The 22,944-nt window shown below is 31.3% G+C and overlaps 1 protein-coding gene and 1 long non-coding RNA gene across 2 annotated transcripts in view; both read right to left on the bottom strand.

The window, feature by feature from the left end:
- On the bottom strand, nucleotides 1-7,063 carry LOC134696365 (uncharacterized). Its single transcript, XR_010102938.1, has 5 exons — nucleotides 6,752-7,063; nucleotides 3,838-3,936; nucleotides 2,990-3,050; nucleotides 1,470-1,584; nucleotides 1-407 (listed from the first exon to the last, which is right to left on the bottom strand). It is a non-coding gene; the product is annotated as an uncharacterized LOC134696365 (long non-coding RNA).
- Nucleotides 7,064-16,248: 9,185 nt separating this feature from the next.
- LOC134696364 (glutamate receptor 2-like) overlaps nucleotides 16,249-22,944 on the bottom strand; it is a 32,189-nt gene continuing 25,493 nt past the window's right edge. Inside the window, exons 13-17 of the mRNA XM_063558096.1 lie at nucleotides 21,717-21,967; nucleotides 21,335-21,440; nucleotides 19,650-19,784; nucleotides 19,101-19,199; nucleotides 16,249-17,136 (exon numbers count right to left, since the gene is read on the bottom strand). Coding sequence (XP_063414166.1) covers nucleotides 17,044-17,136; nucleotides 19,101-19,199; nucleotides 19,650-19,784; nucleotides 21,335-21,440; nucleotides 21,717-21,967 — 684 coding nt within the window. The 3' untranslated portion in view covers nucleotides 16,249-17,043. The remainder of the gene's footprint in view (nucleotides 17,137-19,100; nucleotides 19,200-19,649; nucleotides 19,785-21,334; nucleotides 21,441-21,716; nucleotides 21,968-22,944) is intronic.

The raw sequence follows: 22,944 nt of genomic DNA, 5'->3' as shown, positions 1-22,944 counted from the left end.
TTTCAAAGTTTGGCTGCACAATATAAAGCTAAACATTTTTGTTACTTCATTTTTTATATAAAGTTCATATTCAATACATTGTGTACATGATATATGCATTTTCATTTTTTTTAACTTGTACATTTTTGTATGTTGACACAATAATCTGAATTTGAATTGTATTGTATTCTGAAAGTACTTATGGTTGAAAAAATAAAGGCAATAGTTAATTCCAGTTGGTAATGGTATAAATTTCTTGACTACCATGTCTGTTAATAATGTTTAAGAGTCCACTTCTGCATATAATTGATATTTGTACCCAAGGATTCCTTCATACATTTCCACTTATCCTCCTAAGATGTTGCTCCAATGATAGAATCCTGTAATGCATACTTTGCAATCAGACTTTGGAATACTTCCTACAGTTCCTGTAATATAATAAAATCAGCATGTAATGTTTATTTCTGTATTGTAGTCCAGCAAAAAAGGTAACATCAATTTAATCTCCAATAATTTATCCCACTTATAATCAGGAGAAAACTGTATTGTATTTTAAGCTCTGACATGATAAATTGGTGATTTTATGGTGATTTACCCAGTAAAATTTTGACAGTAAAACCTGGGTTTATCCAGTATTTCCCACAAACCCAGTTTCAGGACATTTTATGGTGTCAGACTACCAATTACTCACTTCAATTTAGAATGTATGTAAAAGTAGCCCTACTCTGACAAAAAAAAACAGTGTGTTTGATGTCCTTGTTTACTTAAACTAACCAACAAATTTGCAGAAATGAAACTTTTGAAAAGAGAAATATATCTAGACCATTTTGAGCCAAAATTTACTTGTATATGAGTTTGCAATCACAATTGAGGATTTATACAATCCATAGTATACTAATTTAAGATTTGAAGAAAACCATGTATACATGTATGTAAGTATAATTAGTGCCTATAAAAACACAACTCATCATTTTCAAGCCCCCTTCTTTCATGTCTTAACCCCTTACAATCATTGCTTACAACAAATATAGCTGATATCTTAATTGATTTTATACAGTATATAACAAACAGACTAAAATATGAAACATCATATTGACCAATGAACCATCACAATGAATATCAGGTCATTGTAACTTATTCAATGTAAGATGAACCGTGCCCAGAAAGACATGTACTTCACCATACCATCAGTTGCAGACAAGACAAAAAATACCTACATAACCTAATTCATGATATCAGTAATTGTTTAATCTTGGTCAAGCTATTTTGATAGTTTATTTCCCTCTAACTACAAGCATAACACATGGGTATATTTATATGTAATAAGAATTGAATCTTAGGAAAATCCAGAATATAAAATTCTATTCTCATAAATTTACAGTGTCTATTCCATAGAAGTCAAAAGTTAATATAAATTTTTCATGTGAAATTCACGTGAAAGTTCAATACCAATTTGACAATAAAAACTACATAACAAAAACTGTACATACCAGTTACATGTACTGTAGATACAGGGTCTCATCTACATGTATTTTTAATCAATTCATTCATGTCATTGTATAACTTCAAATCCTCTTCCATCTTTGGAGCAACAAATGTGTATTTCTGAAAATTTAAATTACATTAATTATTATAAATATATGCCCTGAACCTGATTAATGTTTTCCAAATAAAACTAGAGGCTCTAAAGAGCCTGTGTCGCTCACCTTGGTTTATGTGAATATTAAACAAAAAACACAGATGGATTCATGACAAAATTGTGTTTTGGTGATGTGTTTGCAGTTCTTACTTTACTAAACATTCTTGCTGATTACAATTATCTCTATCTATCATGAACTTGGCCCAGTAGTTTCAGTGGAAAATATTAGTGAAAATCTACAAATTTTATTAAAATTGTAAAAAATTGACTATGAAGGGCAATAACTCCTTAGGGGGTCAATTGAGCATTTTGGTCATGTTGACTTATTCAAGGTCTTACTTTGTTGTACATTATTGCTGTTTACAGTTTATCTCTATCTATAATAATATTCAAGATAATAATCAAAAACAGCAAAATTTCCTTAAAATTACCAATTCAGGGACAGCAACCAAACAAGGGGTTGTCCAATTCATCTGAAAATTTCAGGGCAGATAGATCTTGACCTGATGAACAATTAAACCATGACAGATTTGCTCTAAATTCTGTGGTTTTTGAGTTATAAGCCAAAAACTGCATTTTACCCCTATGTTCTATTTTTAGCCATGGCAGCCATCTTGGTTGGTGACCGGGTCACCGGACACATTTTTTAAACTAGATACCCCAATGATGATTGTGGTCAAGTTTGGTTAAATTTGGCCCAGTAGTTTCAGAGGAGAAGATTTTTGTAAAAGTTAGCAACGACGGACGACAGACGCCAAGTGATGAGAAAAGTCATCAATTCTGACCCAGATATATAAATGTACCATTAACATAAAGGCTTAATAAACTATATATCTAGCTTAATTTCTTGTCAGCTTTACATGCACTTCAACTCTTTTTGAAAATCAAACTCTTGAATGTTCTTTATTGTACAAGTAAAAAAAAAATGTAAACAAACTGTCAAAGCACAGTTTATATATTTTTCTAATTTCAAATCTTTCAAGGACCATAATTGTAATTTCTTAAAACATGTATTGAAAATCTTTCTCTGGTTACCAGTCTTCTGAAATGATGGTAAAATATCAAACTTTCTGATAAAGATATCTCTTAATTATATCTATTTGACTCTAACTTAATTAATTGTTTGTCCATTAAATCATTGTCAAATAGATTGCATGGTTAGCTGTTGTTTTTCTTACAGCTATCAATTGTTGCTGGTTGATGTAATCTCTTTTCAGTGGTCTCCTTCCTCTCTTTTAGGTCAAATCGTTTCAATATTAAGTCAGATTTCACAATTTTTATTATAGCAGAATAACTTTCCCTCTTCATACAAATTGTGACTCCCCATAATACTTGAAATATAATAAAATCTATATTGTGATGTTTACTTACCAAGTAGTCCCTGTTCTCCTGATAACCCATGGCCAGGTGGTCCTGTGGAACCAGCTTCTCCCTAAAACATGCACATTTGTATTATTAATTTAAATCAATGAAAAACATACTTTTTACCATTCATTACACTATACATTTTTTAATCATTATCGATACATAATTTTCTAATTCCTTTGGCATTAATTTCAACCATATATGAATTTGTTTTCAATATATCTGTTCTCACAACAACATACAACATTCATTAAAATAAATATTATAAGTTATATGGTTCGCTACTGACCCCATACAGATCCATAGAGGGTAAGTAAAATCCATAGGGGTGAGGCTGGAGGCCGAGTCCTCTATGAGTTTTATTCACAACAGGACACGGGGTTTTCAACTGAAACCAAAGTTTTTTTTACGTTGAATTTGACCTAGGAAGTTGTACAACACACCCTCTGGTATTGGTTAAAATGGATGTCAAGTATAAACTTTGAAATCATAAGGGTTCTCAAGATAAAGAGCGGACACTGTCTTCACCAAAGGACACAGGGTTGTCAACTGAAACTAAAGTTTTTTACCTTGACCTTTGACCTAGGAAGTTGTACATACATCATGACACACCCTCTGGTGTTGGTTAAAATGGATGTCAAATATAAACTTTGAAATCATAACGGTTCTCAAGATATAGAGCGGACACTAAAGTGTTACGGACGGATGGACAGACAGACGGACAGACTGATCACCTTAGGCGGGGCCCTCATAAAAATTATCAAAGTTTAACAGTTTTTACACAATTTATAATATTCTTACAAATATGTGCTATCCAACTGTTTTTTATATTTGTTTTTTTAGATAGTACTTACTGGAGGTCCAGCTGGTCCTCTTGGTCCAGAATTTCCTTTCATTCCTTTAATTCCAACTTCTCCTATTGCCCCGGGTACACCAGGTGCTCCCGAGTCTCCCTGAAAATAATATTGTGTAAAATTACACCAATCAACATCAAAAATTACTTTTTCTAAAAGTTTGTAGCTTAAGCTATATTCCACACACATTATCAGAAAAAAAATTATTGTCTATATTGCAATTTGACAAACACTAATTTTGATCATTGAGAAGCTTAATTTTTCCACAACAATAGAATACTATCAAATTGTTCAACTGACTTTTACAGAGTTGTCTCCCTGTAATGTAACATACTACCTTAGTTTAATTTTGGACCCTTTGGACCTTAATGTAGACTAATTTAAAAATGGGACCAAAAATTAAGAATCTACATACACAATTAGATTCAGCATATCAAACTTGTCAAAAAACCCCAATTATTCAGTTTTTGATGAAATCAAACAAAAAGTTTAATTCTGGACCCTTTGGGCCCCTTATTCCTAAACTGTTTCGACCAAAACTCACAAAATCATTACCAACCTTCCTTTTATGGTTATAAACCTTGTGTTTAAATTTTATAGATTTCTATTCACTTATACTGAAGTTATCATGGTTATGGTGAGAAAACCAAGAAAAATGCTTATTTGGGCCCCTTTATGGCCCCTTATTCCTAAACTGTTTGGACCTCAACTCCCAAAATCAATACCTGCCTTCCTTTTGTGGTCATAAACCTTGTGTTTAAATTTCATTGATTTCTATAAACTTAAACTTAAGTTATCAATGGTTATTGTGCAAAAACCAAGAATAATGCTTATTTGGGCCCTTTTTAGGCCCATAATTCCTAAACTGTTGGAACCAAACTTCCCAAAATCTATCCCAACCTTCCTTTTGTGGTCATAAACCTTGTGTCAAAATTTCATAGATTTCTATTTACTTAAACTAAAGTTATTGTGCAAAAACCAAGAAAATGCTTATTTGGGCCCTTTTTGGCCCCTTATTCCTAAAATATATATTATAACCCCCAAAAAAAGAAATAAACCGATAATTTGCATGAATTTATTTGCGCCACTGTCCAAGGACTACATAGCTCTGCAAAAATAAAACATCTGAAGTTATTATTTTCTGAACAGAATATATATTGAGCTTGATCTGTAAACTTGTTACTGCTTGTCATGATCTAAAATAAATATAACTACAATGTATAATAAGGGTGAGAGGTGGGATTTTCCTTACATGTCAATGATGTTTAACCCTGCCCCTTTCTGTACATGTATAAAGTGCCAGTCCCAAGTCCGGAGCCTTTAATTTAGTGGTTCTTCTTTGTTGCTTTGTTAGTTACTTAATGATATTTGTTTTTTTATCATTGCTTTGTTTTAATATTAATTCAGCCATTAGTTTTCTTGTTTTAATGTTTTTTTATATATACATTTGTGATTTTGGGGTTTTCCATCATGTCCATACAATGTACATGTAAATGTAGCTGAGTAGGTGATATTGGCTTTGCTTATTGTTGAAGGCTGTACGGTGACCTTAAGCTGTTACTTTTTTTGTCATTTGGTGTCTTGTGGAGAGTTGTCTCATTGACAATCAATTCCACATCTGTTTTATATTGTATCGTCTTATTGTAGTTATTGATTCATACATTTTTGCCAGTTCAAGACTTACAAAAATGTATGGGAACATTTCCCTCCCCTAGCTGGAAATTCTCTGGCCCTTGTGGTAGTTTTCTTTAAATTGTTATCCAGATATGTTTGAATAAGAGAAATCAACACAGTTAAATGATATCTAATGTTAAAAGTGAGGTACAGCCACCTGCAGAATAAAAGTGTACCACAGATTAGGTATTTGTGCTGGCTTTCAGTTACTGCTAGGAAGTCTTGAAACTTGTCAGTGATTGTCCTGTGTCATGTACAAATGTACATTGTACATGTACAATGTATGTGATAACTATACACCTTATCGCTATTTATCCGCCATTGCTAGATTTCACACAGGTTCCCGAAAAATGTTGACGTCATAAAACAAAATATCTGACGCCACAATGGAAAAGTGATTGTTGTTGACGTCAAAAGTTCAAGCGGCAGGGTCAGCCGGGAATAGCGATAAGGTGTATTGTCCTGTGTCATACATGTACAAATGTATGCGATATTTAAACTGCAAGTGTTTTGTTATCCATATAAGACTGAGTTGATCATAGATAAGATACATGTAGTACAACATGTACATTTGTACAATGAAGTATCGGTTTGATTGATAAAAAAATATTCTTCTTGTCGCTAATTAGGGAGACTGTAAATTAGGTTTTGTTTTGATAAACTAGTAAAAAATTAGTAATAACAATGATGTACATATACATTTGTACGTATTGTAAAACATGAAAAGTATTTTAATAAAATTGAGAAAATATAGAAATGTGGAATGATGTCAAAGAGACAACAAACAGACAGTTTATTTATTATATGTCTCTGTTATAATACTTAGTCTTCACGCTGAGTGGCAGCCCAGGCATGTTAAATTGCTATCAGGCCTGTAAAAATCCTATCTACAGGACAGGCCTACAGAATCTAACTTATAAAAATCAAAAATTGAGCTCTGTGCCTGTAGATTTAACAGTTAATTGTGAAGACTGTTAAATACTGCAAAATGAAAGGGAAAATAATTTTTCGTTTGCAATGCAGCAATATACATATTTGCAGAATTTTTCAACATTCTTTGCCATACTCTTCAAATAATAAAAATTATGCAAGCAGACAACATATAAAAAATACAAATCAGGGCAAACAGGTACTTGGGCGAACGTGAAGTAATGAATTATGTCAAACGGAAGATGGAAGCTTTCAGTAATTGCAGATTTCTGTTTATTCCTGCACTATTTAATCATATTTTTTTAGTTACCTGTAGTATATCCTCGAGTATTTATTAATTCATAGCTCCTTGGCATTGGTTGTCTTGTTAAATTAGCTAAAACAAGTACTATTGTTGTTGACAAATTATTATCGGCTGCGTTCTTCTCTTCTTCAAAACGCGTCATAATCTGTATCTTTCAAGCGTTTTAAAAAAAAGTCCGAATCCGGACTACAGATTGGCGGATATTTTGCTGATGTTCAAAGTATTTCTCCATGTGAAAAAAAGGTATCCCCAATCTTGTAATATATAGTGACTATATATTAAATACAAAACAATTTCTTGGAACATATAACAAATTATTTTGTTTTATAAGCATCCTTTACAAAGGAGCACCTCCACATGGACAACCCTTACAACCCTTTTATATGGCTTTAATTTATAAAATATAATAACTTATTTAACTATTATTTTAATTAATAACTGGGACTATTATATTATTTAGTATAATCACAGATTATGACTGTGATTTCGTTGTGTGAAATAATATATATATATTTATAAAGATAAATGTTTATAACTTAAATTCAATGAGAAATAAACCAGCCTTGTCTAATTGTGGTCTAATTAGCAATCATTTACCACACATTTAGCTTCCAAATACCATGAATTAGAATACAGGGGGGGGGGGTCCAGAAATGTACATAAATGGGGGCCCACTGACTGGCTAAGAAGGGGCCGCCCCAGTCACGCTTCAGTGATTTTTTATATAAGCAACCAATTATTTTCCAAAAAAGAGGGAGGGAGGGGGGCAAGTCTGTCTCTAAAATAATATTTTACTGTCAGTCAATAAGTTTTCATAACACATAAAATTAAGAATGAAAGTGGAAAACAATTGTCAAAGAGATAACAACCTGTCCAAATAGCAGACAATAAATAATTAACAGACTACTAATCTAAGACATTATGTATATTAAAGACCATAAATTTATTCATTATAAATAAAGTTTAAAAGATAATTAAAAAATTAAAAAAGCATTATTCTGGGTTTTCGCACAATAACTTTAGTTTAAGTGAATAGAAATCAATGAAATTTAAATATAATGTTTATGATCACAAAAGGAAGATTGGTATTGATTTTGGGAGTTTATATCCAAACAGTTTAGGAATTAGGGGCCAAAAAGGGACCCAAATAAGCATTTTTCTTGGTTTTCGCACCATAACGTTAGTATAAGTAAATAGAAATCTATGAAATTTAAACACAAGGTTAATGACCATAAAAGGAAAGTTGGTATTGATTTTGGGAGTTTTGGTCCCAACAGTTTAGGAAAAAGGGGCCCAAAGGGTCCAAAATTAAACTTTGTTTGATTTCATCAAAATTGAATAATTGGGGTTCTTTGATATGCCGAATCTAACTGTGTATGTAGATTCTTAACTTTTGGTCCCGTTTTCAAATTGGTCTACATTAAGGTCCAAAGGGTCCAAAATTAAACTTAGTTTGATTTTAACAAAAATTGAATCCTTGGGGTTCTTTGATATGCTGAATCTAAAAATGAACTTAGATTTTTTATTATTGGCCCAGTTTTCAAGTTGGCCCAAATCGGGGTCCAAAATTAAACTTTTTTGATTTCATCAAAAATTGAATAAATGGGGTTCTTTGATATGCCAAATCTAACTGTGTATGTAGATTCTTCATTTTTGGTCCCGTTTTCAAATTGGCCTACATTAAGGTCCAAAGAGTCCAAAATTAAACTAAGTTTGATTTTAACAAAAATTAAATTCTTGGGCCTCTTTGATATGCTGAATCTAAACATGTACTTAGATTTTTGATTATGGGCCCAGTTTTCAAGTTGGTCCAAATCAGGATCTAAAATTATTATATTAAGTATTGTGGAATAGCAAGTCTTTTCAATTGCACAGTATTGTGCAATGGCAAGAAATATCTAATTTCACAATATTGTGAAATAGCAATTTTTTTTTTAATTAGAGTTATCTTTCTTTGTCCAAAATAGTAAGCAAGAAATATCTTATTGCAAGAATTTTTTTTAATTGGAGTTATCTTTCTTTGTCCAGAATCAACTTAAATCTTTGTTATATACAATATACAATGTATATTCACTTTTTACTACCACCTGATAAATTTAAATAATCTTTACCATTCAGTGATAACAAGCAGTTTTTTTACATTTTATTTACAGTTTATTTTATGATGTATTTAAATGAGTAGTTATTGTTGCAAACTCCATTAGAATATTTTAATTGAGATTAGTTTTGGAATAAGGAAAAGGGGGATGTGATTAAAAAATTGGGTTCAATTTTTCTCATTTGAAATTTCATAAATAAAAAGAAAATTTCTTCAAAAATTATTTTGAGAGGATTAATATTGAACAGCATAGTGAATTGCTCTAAGAGAAAACAAAAATTTTAAGTTCATTAGAACACATTCATTCTGTGTCAGAAACCTATGCTGTGTCAACTATTTAATCACAATCCAAATTTAGAGCTGAATCCAGCTTGAATGTTGTGTCCATACTTGCCCCAACCGTTCAGGGTTCAACCTCTGCGGTCGTATAAAGCTACGCCCTGCGAAGCATCTGGTTAAAAGTTTAAAAGTAAAGAAGATATTAGATGTGTGAAAGTAATTAAATTTACAAATTAATAATTATAGAAACATTACTACTAAATCAATAAGTCCATCACTATAATATATGCATCTATGAATTTGAAATTCAAATGAGAGTTACACATGTATACAAAATTCCATTTTTGTGATTCTACTAGAGATAATTAATATAAACAGTGATAAAAATATATATTTAAAGACCAACATATTTTTGTAGTTGCATTTAATCCACTATCAAGGGAGATAATTCATGCTTAAAAATGATAAATATTAACCATTAACATTGGTTCTATGTCCCTCTTTTATGTACATCTTTAGACACAAAGAATAACAGCTTTGATATGATTCACTTCTGCAAAATTGAAATGAACAATAGTATGTGTAAATTTCATGTGAGTTTGTTTTCATATATATATTGCAAAAAATTAACTCAATAAATTCAAATTTCTCTTATGAATTCATGGTTTAATTCAGATAAAATGAAACATAAATTTCACAGGGGTTTTGATTCATGTTTGTCTCTGATGAAATTGTTCATGTGAATTTAATGTGAAATTTTTCACGTGAATTTAACATCATTTTTTTAACGTGAATTTAACGTGAAATATTCACGTGAATTTCACGTGAAAATATAAATTTTTAAATTAAATTGAGATTCCAAGCTAATATATGATACATAAATACAAGGTATGAGATGTTGACAAAATTTTTGATTTTCATTTAATTTTTTATAACGTAGAAACCATTTATGTTTTTTCACGTGAAATTCACGTGAAAATTTTACGTGAAATTCATGTGAAATAATTTCACATGAAATTCACGTGAAAATTTAATGTGAATTTCACGTGAAATCTCTTCACATGAAATTCACATGAAAAGTTAACGTGAATTTCACGTGAAATCACTTCACGTGAAATTCATGTGAAATTCACGTGAAATTAATGTGAAATTCATGTGAAATTCACGTGAAATGAGATTCACGTGAAATTCACGTGAGCAAAATTTGGCTGTGTAATCGAGAGAGCATCCATAATCTTTGAGAACCAATAAAATCTATTATGCAGCATCTACTTTTCATAGAAATAAATGAATCAGTATGATTTCTTGTAACATTAGCATATGTTGATACTAAAACAAATGCAATATAGTAGAAATATTCCAAATATGGAACATGGCCCTAACATTTTCTCTGGACATTGAAATATTTAGTAGAATACAACATAATTTTACCTTAAAAGTTCAAAAATTGTCAAAAAATTCTCTTTTAGCATATGAGAATTACAAATTTTAGTTGAGAACTCATTACTGTCTGTTAGATTGCGTGTCGACAGCTTTTTACTAGAAATAACTGTTTTATTCCAAGTTTTAAATTAGGTATTGAAGTTAAAAGTTAAACTAAGTTTATTGAGTTTTTATCAGTACTTTACTTAACAATTATGTCGCCTTAAATCTACAATACAATAATTCACCAGTAAATCAATTTAGTGCTTGGTTATTAGAGTATAAACACCTGGTTATTAACCGAACAACATGACAGATATTGCCACTGGCTAACTCTATTACCCTCACTCATCCCTGCTACTACAAGAGCCATCATTAAACCATCACAAAAGATTTAAACGGCAGAAACGGAGGGGAAGCAAATTAGAAAATCGATAGCTTCTACTAAGATGTTAAGCCTACTTGCTTAAGCCGCAAAATGTAATGAGTTTTCTTTTTCTGATAACGTCGGAAAATAACGTTATCCGTTGATGGAGACAGAAGGTTGTAAGGCTTGGTTTTCAATCATAGTCTTAATTTTTCATATTACTCCATTATAGTGAATTATGACGGCGAGGTCGGATCCTGGATTTGTTATTGGAATCTGTCGATGAATTGCAGTATATCATTAGAATCGTTTTAGATCATCTACGAATAAACAGAGGTCCTACATGGGATTCACAGGAAAAATTATAATATAAAAAATCTAGCGTAACTGAAAATATTCAGATTACAAAATAATTTTCAGTCTTTATTGTAATCATTTCTAAAAGATTTATATTTTTGATCAATACGATAACAATCTACAAAACATAAGGCTAATATGACCATAAAATAAACAGATCTTTTTATACTTTATAGCAGACTTGAACAAACCTTTGTACATTATTCTAGCTGAAGACTAACATGAAGTTTGTGGTGCTTTTTTAGAAAATTGATTTTAGTAAATACATGCTTTCCACTTTTGCTTAATTTTGCAAATGGTATACAGCGAGTTAATGTAATAAACACCTGTTTTACAGGACATAGATACGATGCCATACATCAGAATACGCTCAGACGTACTGTTTCACTGTCGGCTGCATGCAGACTGTCTATGTGTGATGGACATGTCTGAAGTGATCCATTGATTATTATGTATCGATTTTTCACCAAAGATACAAAATGATCGTTATATTCTAATTAATTGTTTGCAGTATGTACATTCGTCTACACTTTGATATATATGAAAATTTAGTACTGTAAAAATATTATTGGTAGTTTACCCATGATAAATGTAAGACGCCTATGTGTTTTACAGGATGCACGCTTGAATACATGCATAAATAATTCAATAATCCAATAATTTAATATGGTACCTGTCATATATTTGGTTGCAAAATCTTTTACAAGAAGATGCGAATTTGCAAAAAGGCTTCCGAAACAATATACATATAATGCTTTGAAGTTCTGGAAATTACCGTTTCTCTGAAAAGTATATGTAAAGCAAGGATTTTTTTTATTATTTCACAATGAATGAAAACAAATTTAGAAATGAGGATATTTTTAGGTAGCCATTATTTTAAATTTCATCTAGATGCAAATAAACCTTGAACAATAACTTCAAATGTATTGGCAGTTTTACTTTTTGTGTTTCATTGGTTCTTATAACGTGACTCTGTACTTTAAAAGATCCCGTCAGTAGTATGTTATTGTTCTATAATATGTCATTATGATATATTTCTTTTATGAATTAGAAAATCAGTTGAAGCACAAACGTCAAAACTATTCAATCGCGTAGTGGAATGAACTATTTGTGGATTCTTATAAATTCTATAGAACTTTTGGACTATTTTAAATCTCGGTCTATTTCTGACATTAATTCTTACATACGTTTTGATTTTTAACCCTGTATTCTAACATTGCCCATGTGAAATTGTATATCCCATATGTGAAATTGTATAAACATTGAACGACAAAAATATATGACGTATCACATTTTCTGACGTCAGACACGCGAATCAATGAATGTGTTTGTAGATAGGTGTTTTTGTGTTCTGTTAAATTGTTCCTTTTAAAATTGTTACACGATGATGACTGATGTACCCATATTTTGACTATTTTATTTATTATGTTTGTTTAATTCACGCATTATTGTAAATATAACGGAATTTGATGAGACTGTCAACAAAGGGAGAGGTTTTGCGCTATAAAAGCAGGTTTAATTCACCATTTTCTACATTTGAAAATGCCTGTACCAAGTCAGGAATATGACAGTTCTTGTCCATTCGTTTTTGATGTGTTTTGTCATTTGATTTTGCCATGTGATAATGGACATGATTTGATTTTCCTCTGAGTTCAGTATTTTTGTGATTTTACTTTTTGCTTATATTTATGACAACTCATGGTACTGCATCCTGTCGATAGTATGTTTTTATATTAAAGAATTTTAAAAGGTCGTGCTTTGCTCAGATTGTTAACGTTCTCCTGGCACTCAATCATTTCTATGAAATGATTAATATCTGTAGTCTAAGAAAGATGATTTATTCAATACAGTTTTATTGGCTTTGAATTAGCTTTCAGTAAAAAATAAAATCACAAGAACTTCGAGGAAAGTTCAAAATAGAAATTCCGAAATCAAATGGCAAAATCAAAAGCTCAAACACATTAAACGAATGGACAACACCTGTTATATTCCTGACTTGTTACAGACAAAACCTGGTTTTAAAGTTAGCTAAACCTCTCACTTGTATGACAGTCGCATAAAATTCCATTTTCCAGTCATTACAATTATAGTTTTACTCTAACTAAGATCGATACATTGAGTCTTTTTGAGTGGTTTATGCCGATCAACTAACTAAAGTAAATTGAGTTTAACATGTTGTTCTCATGTTGTGCCTGAGGGTAATCAATATTTGCTTAAATCTCCTTCTTTTAGGATTCTGTTGTTAATTGTTTATTACATCTTATATATATATATTAAAAGATGTGGTATGAATGCAAATCAGACAACTCTCAATTCATGTCAAAATTTCTAAAAGTATAGGTCAAAGTACGGTCTTCAACACGTTGGCTCACACCAAACAGCAAGCTATAGAGAGCCCTCAAAATAACTAGTGTAAAACCATTCAAACGGGAAAACCAACAGTTTAAACTATATTAAAAAAACCGAGAAACACTTATTGACTATTTTGATATTAGCGTCACTGATTGGTCTTATGTAGATGAAAAGCGCGTCTGGCGTATTATATTATAATGCCGACGTCACACATTGGCGTATAGTACTACGAAATGCAAAGGTAAACGTTGGCGAACGCTATTACTCCAGGAAATTTTTATGCAGCATAAAAATTTTCATCCAGCTCAAGCGTTTGCCAAGCGTATACCTGTACGCTACACACACGTTTTATACGCTTCAAGCTCGTTTGACTTTAACTAAAACGTATGCGGTTGTGTTTCTAACAAACACATCATAAGTAAACCTCCCACACACGCCGAAAGCACGGATTTTCGTCCCAGATACGCCCTGGACGCGTCTCGAATACGTTCAAGAGACTTTTTTTCCTTCGTAGCGTGCATTCCATCTACGTTAGACAAACGCCAGTGTATTTGTTGGATTCATAATTTAACTTTTGTATAAAGTTTTTGACTGTTTTAGTTATTTTATTTGTTAATTTGCCATACAAAAAACAATTGTCGGAAGTATATGATAAAGAGATTAATACATGGCCTTTTCCATATCGGCCCGGGTATCATCCCGAGACCCATATCAGCACCTCGATTACATCTCGGGCTGATATGGGGGTCTCGGAATGATACCCGGGTCGATATGGAAAAGGCCATGTATTAATCTCTATGTAACTTAAACCTGTATACAATTCTACATTGTTCATCATGTGAGTTGACCAAGAACTTCCCAGTCAGTATTGGTCGACAATTTAATTAATTCAGCTGCAAATTAGAAGCGAATTATACTATTCAATAATTTTTCATATGGGTATAGTAAAAGAGAAAGATACCAGAGGGACAGTCAAACTCATAGATGTATACTAAACTGACAACGGCATGGCTAAAAATAAAAAGACAAACAGACAAATAAAATTACACAAGACACAAACTAGAAAACTGAAGACTAAGCAACACGAACCCCACCAAAAACTGGGGGTGTTCTCAGGTGCTCCGGAAAGGTAAGCAAGTCCTGCTCCACATGTGGCACCCGTCGTATTGCTTATGTTATTGCAAATCCGGTAAATAGTCTAATTCGGTAGGTCACATTCGTGAAAAGGGAAGGGTATTGTAGTTATGACATAAGGAACATATCCGAGATCATCTGTGAAACGGTTTTTCCATAGCGGTGAACCAACTCATAAATGCGTCCGTAAAATTTACGAAGGGACGATTTCCACTTCACCATTTGGAACTTTTGGTTTAATAGCTTCCATATGAGCATCAATTCTCTATCAAGGAAATCATGATATGAAATATCAATTGACAGATATATACTACGTATGCAGGCGCTGCTGGAATGTTGCTACAAAGAAATAAAGTATTTTAGAAGAAAGACAAGAAATCTTTTAAGCACGCTTTCTTTGATTACAAGTAATTAACAGCGCTCCATGCTATTTTTGTTTTAAAACCCTATAAGATCCTCTGGTTTTGGTAATAATGCTACGGTTAAAATATTGAAAACAAGAATGTCATTGCCTTGAAAAATAATTGACTGAACAGAAAGTAAAACAGTTGTAAGATCCTGGTGTTAGCGAGGCGTGGATACCGGAATTGTATTTTGATTTATTTAACGTTTCTAAAAATGAACAAATCTCATTTACAAATAAAAATGAGAAGAATGCTAGGAATTGTGGATATTGAAAGCAGTACGTAGACAGGGGAGAAAGCATCACATGTAAATTGTAAATTAGGTTTTAAAATACAAGAGTCTGATTTTTTATAAAGTAAACGCCACAAGACAAATGAACATAGAAGCATTACTATATGTGGTCTTGTGTTTAGAATATAAAGCAGGGTAATTCTTCAGAACTGGACGAAAAGTGAACCTTTTATTAACTTGAGACTACCCGCACATAAACACAAAATGTAAATCTCGAATCCTTCGCCAAAACCGTCAAAAGATAAAATCATAATGAACATGTGAACTGGCTTATGCGATAGCAACTTCATGGTGTACCAAACTCAAAGATGTGACCGCAAAGACGTGGTTTACCAGTTGATGTGACAACTTCAATGGTAAATTATATGTAACAGTAGTACCGATGTTGAAATGTAATAAATGCAATAGTTATATACTAATCAAGGTTAAAATAAAAAAAGGCATGAGAAGATAAGTTGAAAACTTTAACCCCTATCTTAACCTATATAGCTACTTGCAAACAGATGCACAGATAGACAGACAGAAAAGTACGGACAAGAAAACATAATGTCTACTACTATCGTAGTTGCGCATAACAACCCAATGACAGGCTAACTTTACCAATATAAGGAATGTTCGTTAAACCAAACAAGTACTAAATTGCAAAAAATATAGGGGTTTCTAGACATACGCAATAAGAATATGAATACAAAAAGACGAGAAAAAACAAATGTATAGGAACGAAATTTTACTCAAATCATTACTCTCATCTACATATGTTAGTACCAGTTACATTATACAAAATGTAATGAGCAAATATTATACGAAAGCATGTTTCATTTTAATGACGACAATATAAAGAGATCTTTCACATAGGGACTGCTAAATCCGTTTGTCTCTATAAATTCAAGTTGATTGACATTTAGGCAGAAGAAATAAAACCGTTCTTATTATAAAATCGATTTTTAATTCCTTTGTTTACGTAAACGCTCAGTCAAGACATTTTACGATTGTACATAAAACAGAAACGCAGAAGTGATGAAAATTACATGTCTGTTAGTAAAACTAATTACAAAATGATAAAATGTTCTAGTTAAATCACAAAGGCCAACTCCATTGGAAACTTTGTTTTATTAGGAAAAATTCTCTTGATATGTAACTTGTTATCTGTGTACATGCATCATTTAGTATGAAACCTTAGTCTTTTGAATAATAAAAATATCGATGAAAAATATCGATGAATTAAAGGATTAACACATAATCTGTAATAAAGATATATTAAATAAATATTTATTGACTTGAACACATAATAGTTTTCTCATTTAACATATCTTTTTAAAAACTATTTCCTTTTGCGTCTCTTAAAAGTATCATGTATACATTGACTGAACATATAAATATCCTCTATTTCTTTTTTTAAATGGCAATATGCATACACTTTGCAATTCAAAAAGAACTATTGTATGTACAATTTCAGCTATTAGTGTTATTTATATATTTTATACGATTGAAAAGAAAAAAATAACAACAATGCAAACAACATGCAACTGTTGTTTGAAGTTGATATACGAAAACATTTTTAAAAAATCTCGCGTCCTGCAAAATAATCATAAATCAAGAAAAAAATGCTTCGTCCCCTTCAGATCTGTACGTTGCTCCATCACCGAACGTCTTTAGATGATCATAATCAGGTGGTCCTTGGGCATACTGAAATAAAAATAAAACAACATACTATCTGATTAAAACATATATATCTATGATAATTTTCTGTGACATGTATGTTCCTACGCACGAATAATAAATAAATGATGACTATGGAACTGCCTTTAACATTTCAGATTCATAGTTTTACGGTTTATTCATACTCCTCAATAAATCGAAGGAGAAATATAATGTTGAAACTGCAAACCTTGTATGTTGTGTAAATTATAATATGTATGAATGTGTACCAATAGAAATGACCCAAATACACACAAACAGAGTTTTATTTTTTAACAGAATCGACATCTATTATAATTTCCAATTTTTACGTTTTATATATCTACCAATTAATAATAAAACCGCATGCTTCTGATGATGCGTTAGCAAAAAACGAGAATTTCAGGACTAAGCTTCAACAGCTAGGTTCTATACCAAAAGCTTAGAGAGACAAGTAAAAAAGCCTGATAGCATCATGGCCAACAAATTATTCATGTCAAATCAGCCAATCATGTTCAATTTTATAATACATTTACCTGAGATCCCCTCAGTTTTTGGTGGGGTTTGTGTTGATTATTCTTTAGTTTTCTATGTTGTGTCTTGTGTACTATTATTTGTCTGTTTGTCTTTTAATTTTTTAGCCTTGGCGTAGTCAATTTATTTTCGATCTATGAGTTTGACTGTCCCTCTGGTATCTTTCGCCCCTCTTTTACATAATTGATTAATGAAAAAAACTGAATACGGTATCAAATTGATTGCACCATTTTTTTTTTCGACGAATGATTTCCCTTCATTTTATTCATCCGGCTCTAATGTTTAAAAATCCAAAACAACATACAAACATAGAAGATAAAATATAACAAAGGACCAAAAGCATAGCCAAAGCAAGAAAGAATTCAGAAGTATGCATGAAGTTGTCACATTTCTTAATTTCAAAATTATTTTCATAGCACAAAGTATCTTTTAAATCATGCAATAATGAATCAATTGTACTATAAATTGTACTTATTAATAATTAAGTACCAGTAGACTGTAGGTTCAAATTTTGAAAATTGATTTAGAAGAGACAAATCAAGGAATCAAAAAAAATATAAGAGAATCCCCAGCAGGGGCGAGACTGGTCGAGTTTACAGGACAATCGTCTTTTCTTATGCGGATAATACCGTATAGATGGTAATTTTCGCGGGTGTAAAATTTCGCGATTTGCATTGAATAAGGTATACGAAATATTTTGTCGGTTATTATTTAGACGGATTATTTTATTTTTATTAATACCCTTTGCATGTGAACTTTAAAATTGGCGAAATTTATTTTGGCGATTTTGTTGTATCCGCGAAAATAAGCGAAAATTTACACCACGCGAAAATAACCCGCTATACGGTACACTCTATTAAACAAGCTGTAACAATGCTCAAATATTCAAGTCCTCAAATGGGTTACAAAGATTAGTAGCTTATGAAAAAAAGCACTTTTAATTAAGGAATGCATTTTTATCATGCATAGCACGGATTCCTTGTTCTTGTTTCGATTTACCCTTGGTCCTTCTCTGTTTATCAGCTTTACTAGATTTTGAAATTTCACATATTTTGGCCTTGAACGACTGAAAATATTCCAACTGCCTAAATGCGCATTTTAGCACTAAAATTGATATTGTGAATGTTTTAGGAAGACGTTTTTGTACTACCTGTGCAATTATCATCATCATTCGTTGGTTACTAAGTCGACAATATTACGTACCTATAAACACCGTTAAATGTATGGTCAAGAGATACACAAGATATTTCTCTATCTGTAAGTCAATAGAGCATCACTGCATATGCCATATTTGTTTTATTTTTGTCTTTTCATTACGATAGTGTCTAGCTTCTTTTGATTAATTGATTGCCGACTATTTTTCTTCAAAATCTTTTTACACAATCATTTTGTAAATCTTTATCAATAAATAAATTCAGTTTTTATTCATTTGAACTTACCCCAGAATTATCAATTTCTGAGTACCCTGCAGCCTTTAAAACTTCCAGTGGATTTTTCTTCTCTATTTTAACTGTTGATTTTACTGTAGATTTATATCTCTAAAAATAAATATCTAATCACATAAAACAGTTATGATATCATTTGAAAATTAAAATAATAACCAAATTAAGAATGCATGTACATTGTAATTTGAATGTTTATTCTAAATACATGCATATTCAACAAAATGTATAGAATTTAAAGGTAATGTACATGAAACTATTCGAAGTTGCTATGGCTATTATGTAAAAGTAAATGCTGTAGAGGTCATCAGTACGAACAGAAGAGAAAAGTCGTGAAATTTTATTTATCAGTTGCAGTTTTATTGTATGTTAATATAAGAAGCTATCATCCACATTCTAGAAAAATGAAATTGACGTATAGATGAGGCTAATTCATTAAATAATTCAAATTATTAGTATTTTCACAATCTAATGTATAAGTTTTCTATACAGTCATTTTAAATCTTTAAACAAATTATTGTGTATTAAAATATGACAAGAACTCACTTGTTTATGTTTCTTTCTAATGCTGTGAATAATAAACTCAAATAGAGCAACACACATCGATATCACTAATCCACCAATTAGGATATGGAATATACCAGACACATTACTCAAAGTCAATGCACTTTTCGTATTATCCTGAAATATATACGTTTTTTACTTCATCGGTTTAAACTGTATTTCTACGCAAATAAATTGAATTGGATTTGGCAACAGGCAACACCTATGTTAGCCCTCTCCTTAAAACAAGGCACACAATACTACATTCAAACAAACAATACATACACAAACAAAATGACAACACACATTTATTTTTCAAAACTACCTCATAGCCGACTGGAGGATGCCTCAAATAGTTAACTCGTTATTGATATTCTAAGAATGCTTCAAACGGTTAACTCAGACATTTTTTTCATTAATATTCTAAGTAATAAACTCCAATATTGATAAAGAGGCCTTACGTTAAATTAATATGTCTCCAGTCAGCTGTTCAATTTTGTTACTATTTCAATAACTCCTTTTGTTCAAATTGTATTTTGTGATTGATATCATGCACATGACTGTGTACTTATTTTACTTATTTATTGCATACGAAGAATAACGACAGTGAGTAAATAAACCTATTGATACAAAACAGAATCATAAATAATATAAAAAAGAATTTAGAATGTAAATAAAATATCTAATAAGATAAACCAAATAAATAAAGAATATACAAATAATAGTTTGAATGATATAGACAAAAAATGTTTCAATCTTAACTATTTTCCAGCCGGTTGGGGTCTTGGAACTTGGACATAAAATGAAATACAGACTTAAATTTCTTGTTTTGTTTATATAGATTAGACCGTTGGTTTTCCCGTTTGAATGGTTTTACACTAGTAATTTTGGAGCCCTTTATAGCTTGTTGTTCGGTGTGAGCCAAGGCTCCGTGTTGAAGGTCGTACTTTAACCTATAATGGTTTAATTTTTAAATTGTTATTTGGATGGAGAGTTGTCTCATTGGCACTCACACCACATCTTCCTATATCTAATTACTACTTAATTCAGTAAAAAAACCTGAGAGGGATTGAATCATTTCCCATGACAGTTGTTATTCATTCGTTTGATTGGTTTGAGCTTTTGATTTTGCCATATGGTAAGGGACTTTCAGTTTTGAATTTCACTCGAAGTTTGATACTTTTGTGATTTTACTTTTTTCTATACATTGGGAATTTCTCAATTCCGTTACCTCAAAAAGTAAACATCATCATTAATTAAATGCCGTCTTAATACCGGTAATTCTGAAATGATTCGTTATTCCCCAATATGGTAAAGTAAATTGTAATTATCTCCCTTACACATGGTTTAATAAATAGATGCAAAACATTACAGCATATTTGGTTATGAAATAAATACATATAGTGACTCGGTCTTACAGTTATGGTTGGAAATAATCATAACAAAATTTGAGAAAAGAAATTCTTACAATATACATTAATGTATTTTTTTTATGTAGCTCAATTGATACACACAAAAAGAAAGTCTGATTAGTAGTCCTACAAACGCAAGTGGATAGTAGGGGCTGATTTGAATCAGACTGACACACGGATAAACAGTTTTTAACAATACGACAAATGGCTGCATATAACCCTATTTTAAAAATATAAGTACGTTGACCTGAAATAAAACTTCCACTTCTGACATACCTTTGTGTCTGAGCCACATTCACCTTTGTCATACCACCAACGTTGTTCCAATCTGTACATCACGCCTTCTTGATTCAACTTTAATATGACCAAAGTCAGATTCTTTCTGAAGTTAATAATGTGAAGATATAATGTTTAGTCTTACAACAGTGTGTTTACATTGCTCGATCTCGATCTCAAACGGGAGAGAGCGAGAAAAAAAACTTAGATAACCTAACAAAAATAACCTAACAAAATAATTGTTTGTTTCTATACAAAACTTATTTTAAATTTCAATAATTTGTCTCAATAAAAACAATACTTATATAAATACGTGCTTTGGAAGTGCCTTTCTGGATTGATCTAAATAGTAACAAAATGACAACAAAAAAATTATAAAAACCTGAGTTCGGAAAGTTCAAATTGTGTAGATATCCCATATCCTTTGTTGACCAAGTTTTCTCCAACCTTCATTGTATTGCACGGTTTCTTCTGGTTTTCATACTGATTCCTTGGTGATTCTAACAGATAGGCATAGTCGTGTTTTGAATCTCTTACTTTTTGAACACCTACTTCATCCTTGTCTACCATTACACTGTCGTAGTTAGCAAGCATGTATTTCCACATATTAGAAAAAGTTGTAACTTTTGATTGCTGAAGAAAAACATATAATCACAAATTCGTTTCCATGTATGTTGCATTGTCTGTTTTTTTTTTTTTTGCACTTCAATGTTTCTGTTATTTTCCTATTATAGTTGATGTGTTTATCTCAGTTTTAGTTTGTGACCCAGTTTTGTTTTCTCTAAATCGATTTATGACTTGGGAACAGCGGTCTACTACTATTGTCCTTATTGTTTATAGTTATCAATTTCAATGACATTCAGTTAAACGAGATTTTTTTTTCACATCTAATACAAGGAGAACAGTGCTCGTTCCGAAAGTAAACAAACAAGATATTAAACAGATAATAATACAGTGGAAAAAGTCAAAAGATAATAAAACAAAAATAATTTTACCAAAAAATGTAATAAAAGGCAACATTATTAAAGGAACAATCAATATTCACATGTCGGAGAGCACCAAACAATGTCATGGCAAAATTATGACGAAAAGACAAACAAAGGGCTTCTAATACATCGACTTATGACCAAGGACTAAGCATTACGAAACGTCTACACAAAAAAGATAAGCCTAAGGATGACTCTACCTGGATATTATAAATCTAAGCCCTGGATTATCAAACTAAATGGGATTATATATATAGAATAAAAATTAACATGGGAAAGCTTAAATCATCTTATTTATCGGAAGGCTCTATTCTAGAACCAACTAGAACTGGTAATTTCTAGATGTTAGTCAATATTTGAGGCCGACTTAACCGTGTATGCAGTACCTTTTATTTTATAGTCGATGCGATAAATACGTTCAACAAGGTTAGTACAACATCTTATTGATTTAAAACCGATGAAACGTGAAATCCCTTCTTTCGAATATCTATACCGTAAGCCTGTACAATTTAAGACAAAACAAAGGTAATATAACTTGGTACAGACACACTATGGATTATGTAAGCACATACCCTTACCATTTTTCAACAGTTGCCCTCTATACATAAATCATTAACATTATTC

Source organism: Mytilus trossulus, chromosome 14 (genome assembly GCF_036588685.1).
Source record: "Mytilus trossulus isolate FHL-02 chromosome 14, PNRI_Mtr1.1.1.hap1, whole genome shotgun sequence".
NCBI classification, from domain to species: Eukaryota; Metazoa; Mollusca; class Bivalvia; order Mytilida; family Mytilidae; genus Mytilus; species Mytilus trossulus.
The sequence above is the reverse complement of the archived record's forward strand: the minus strand, read 5'-3'. Positions and strand labels throughout refer to the sequence as shown.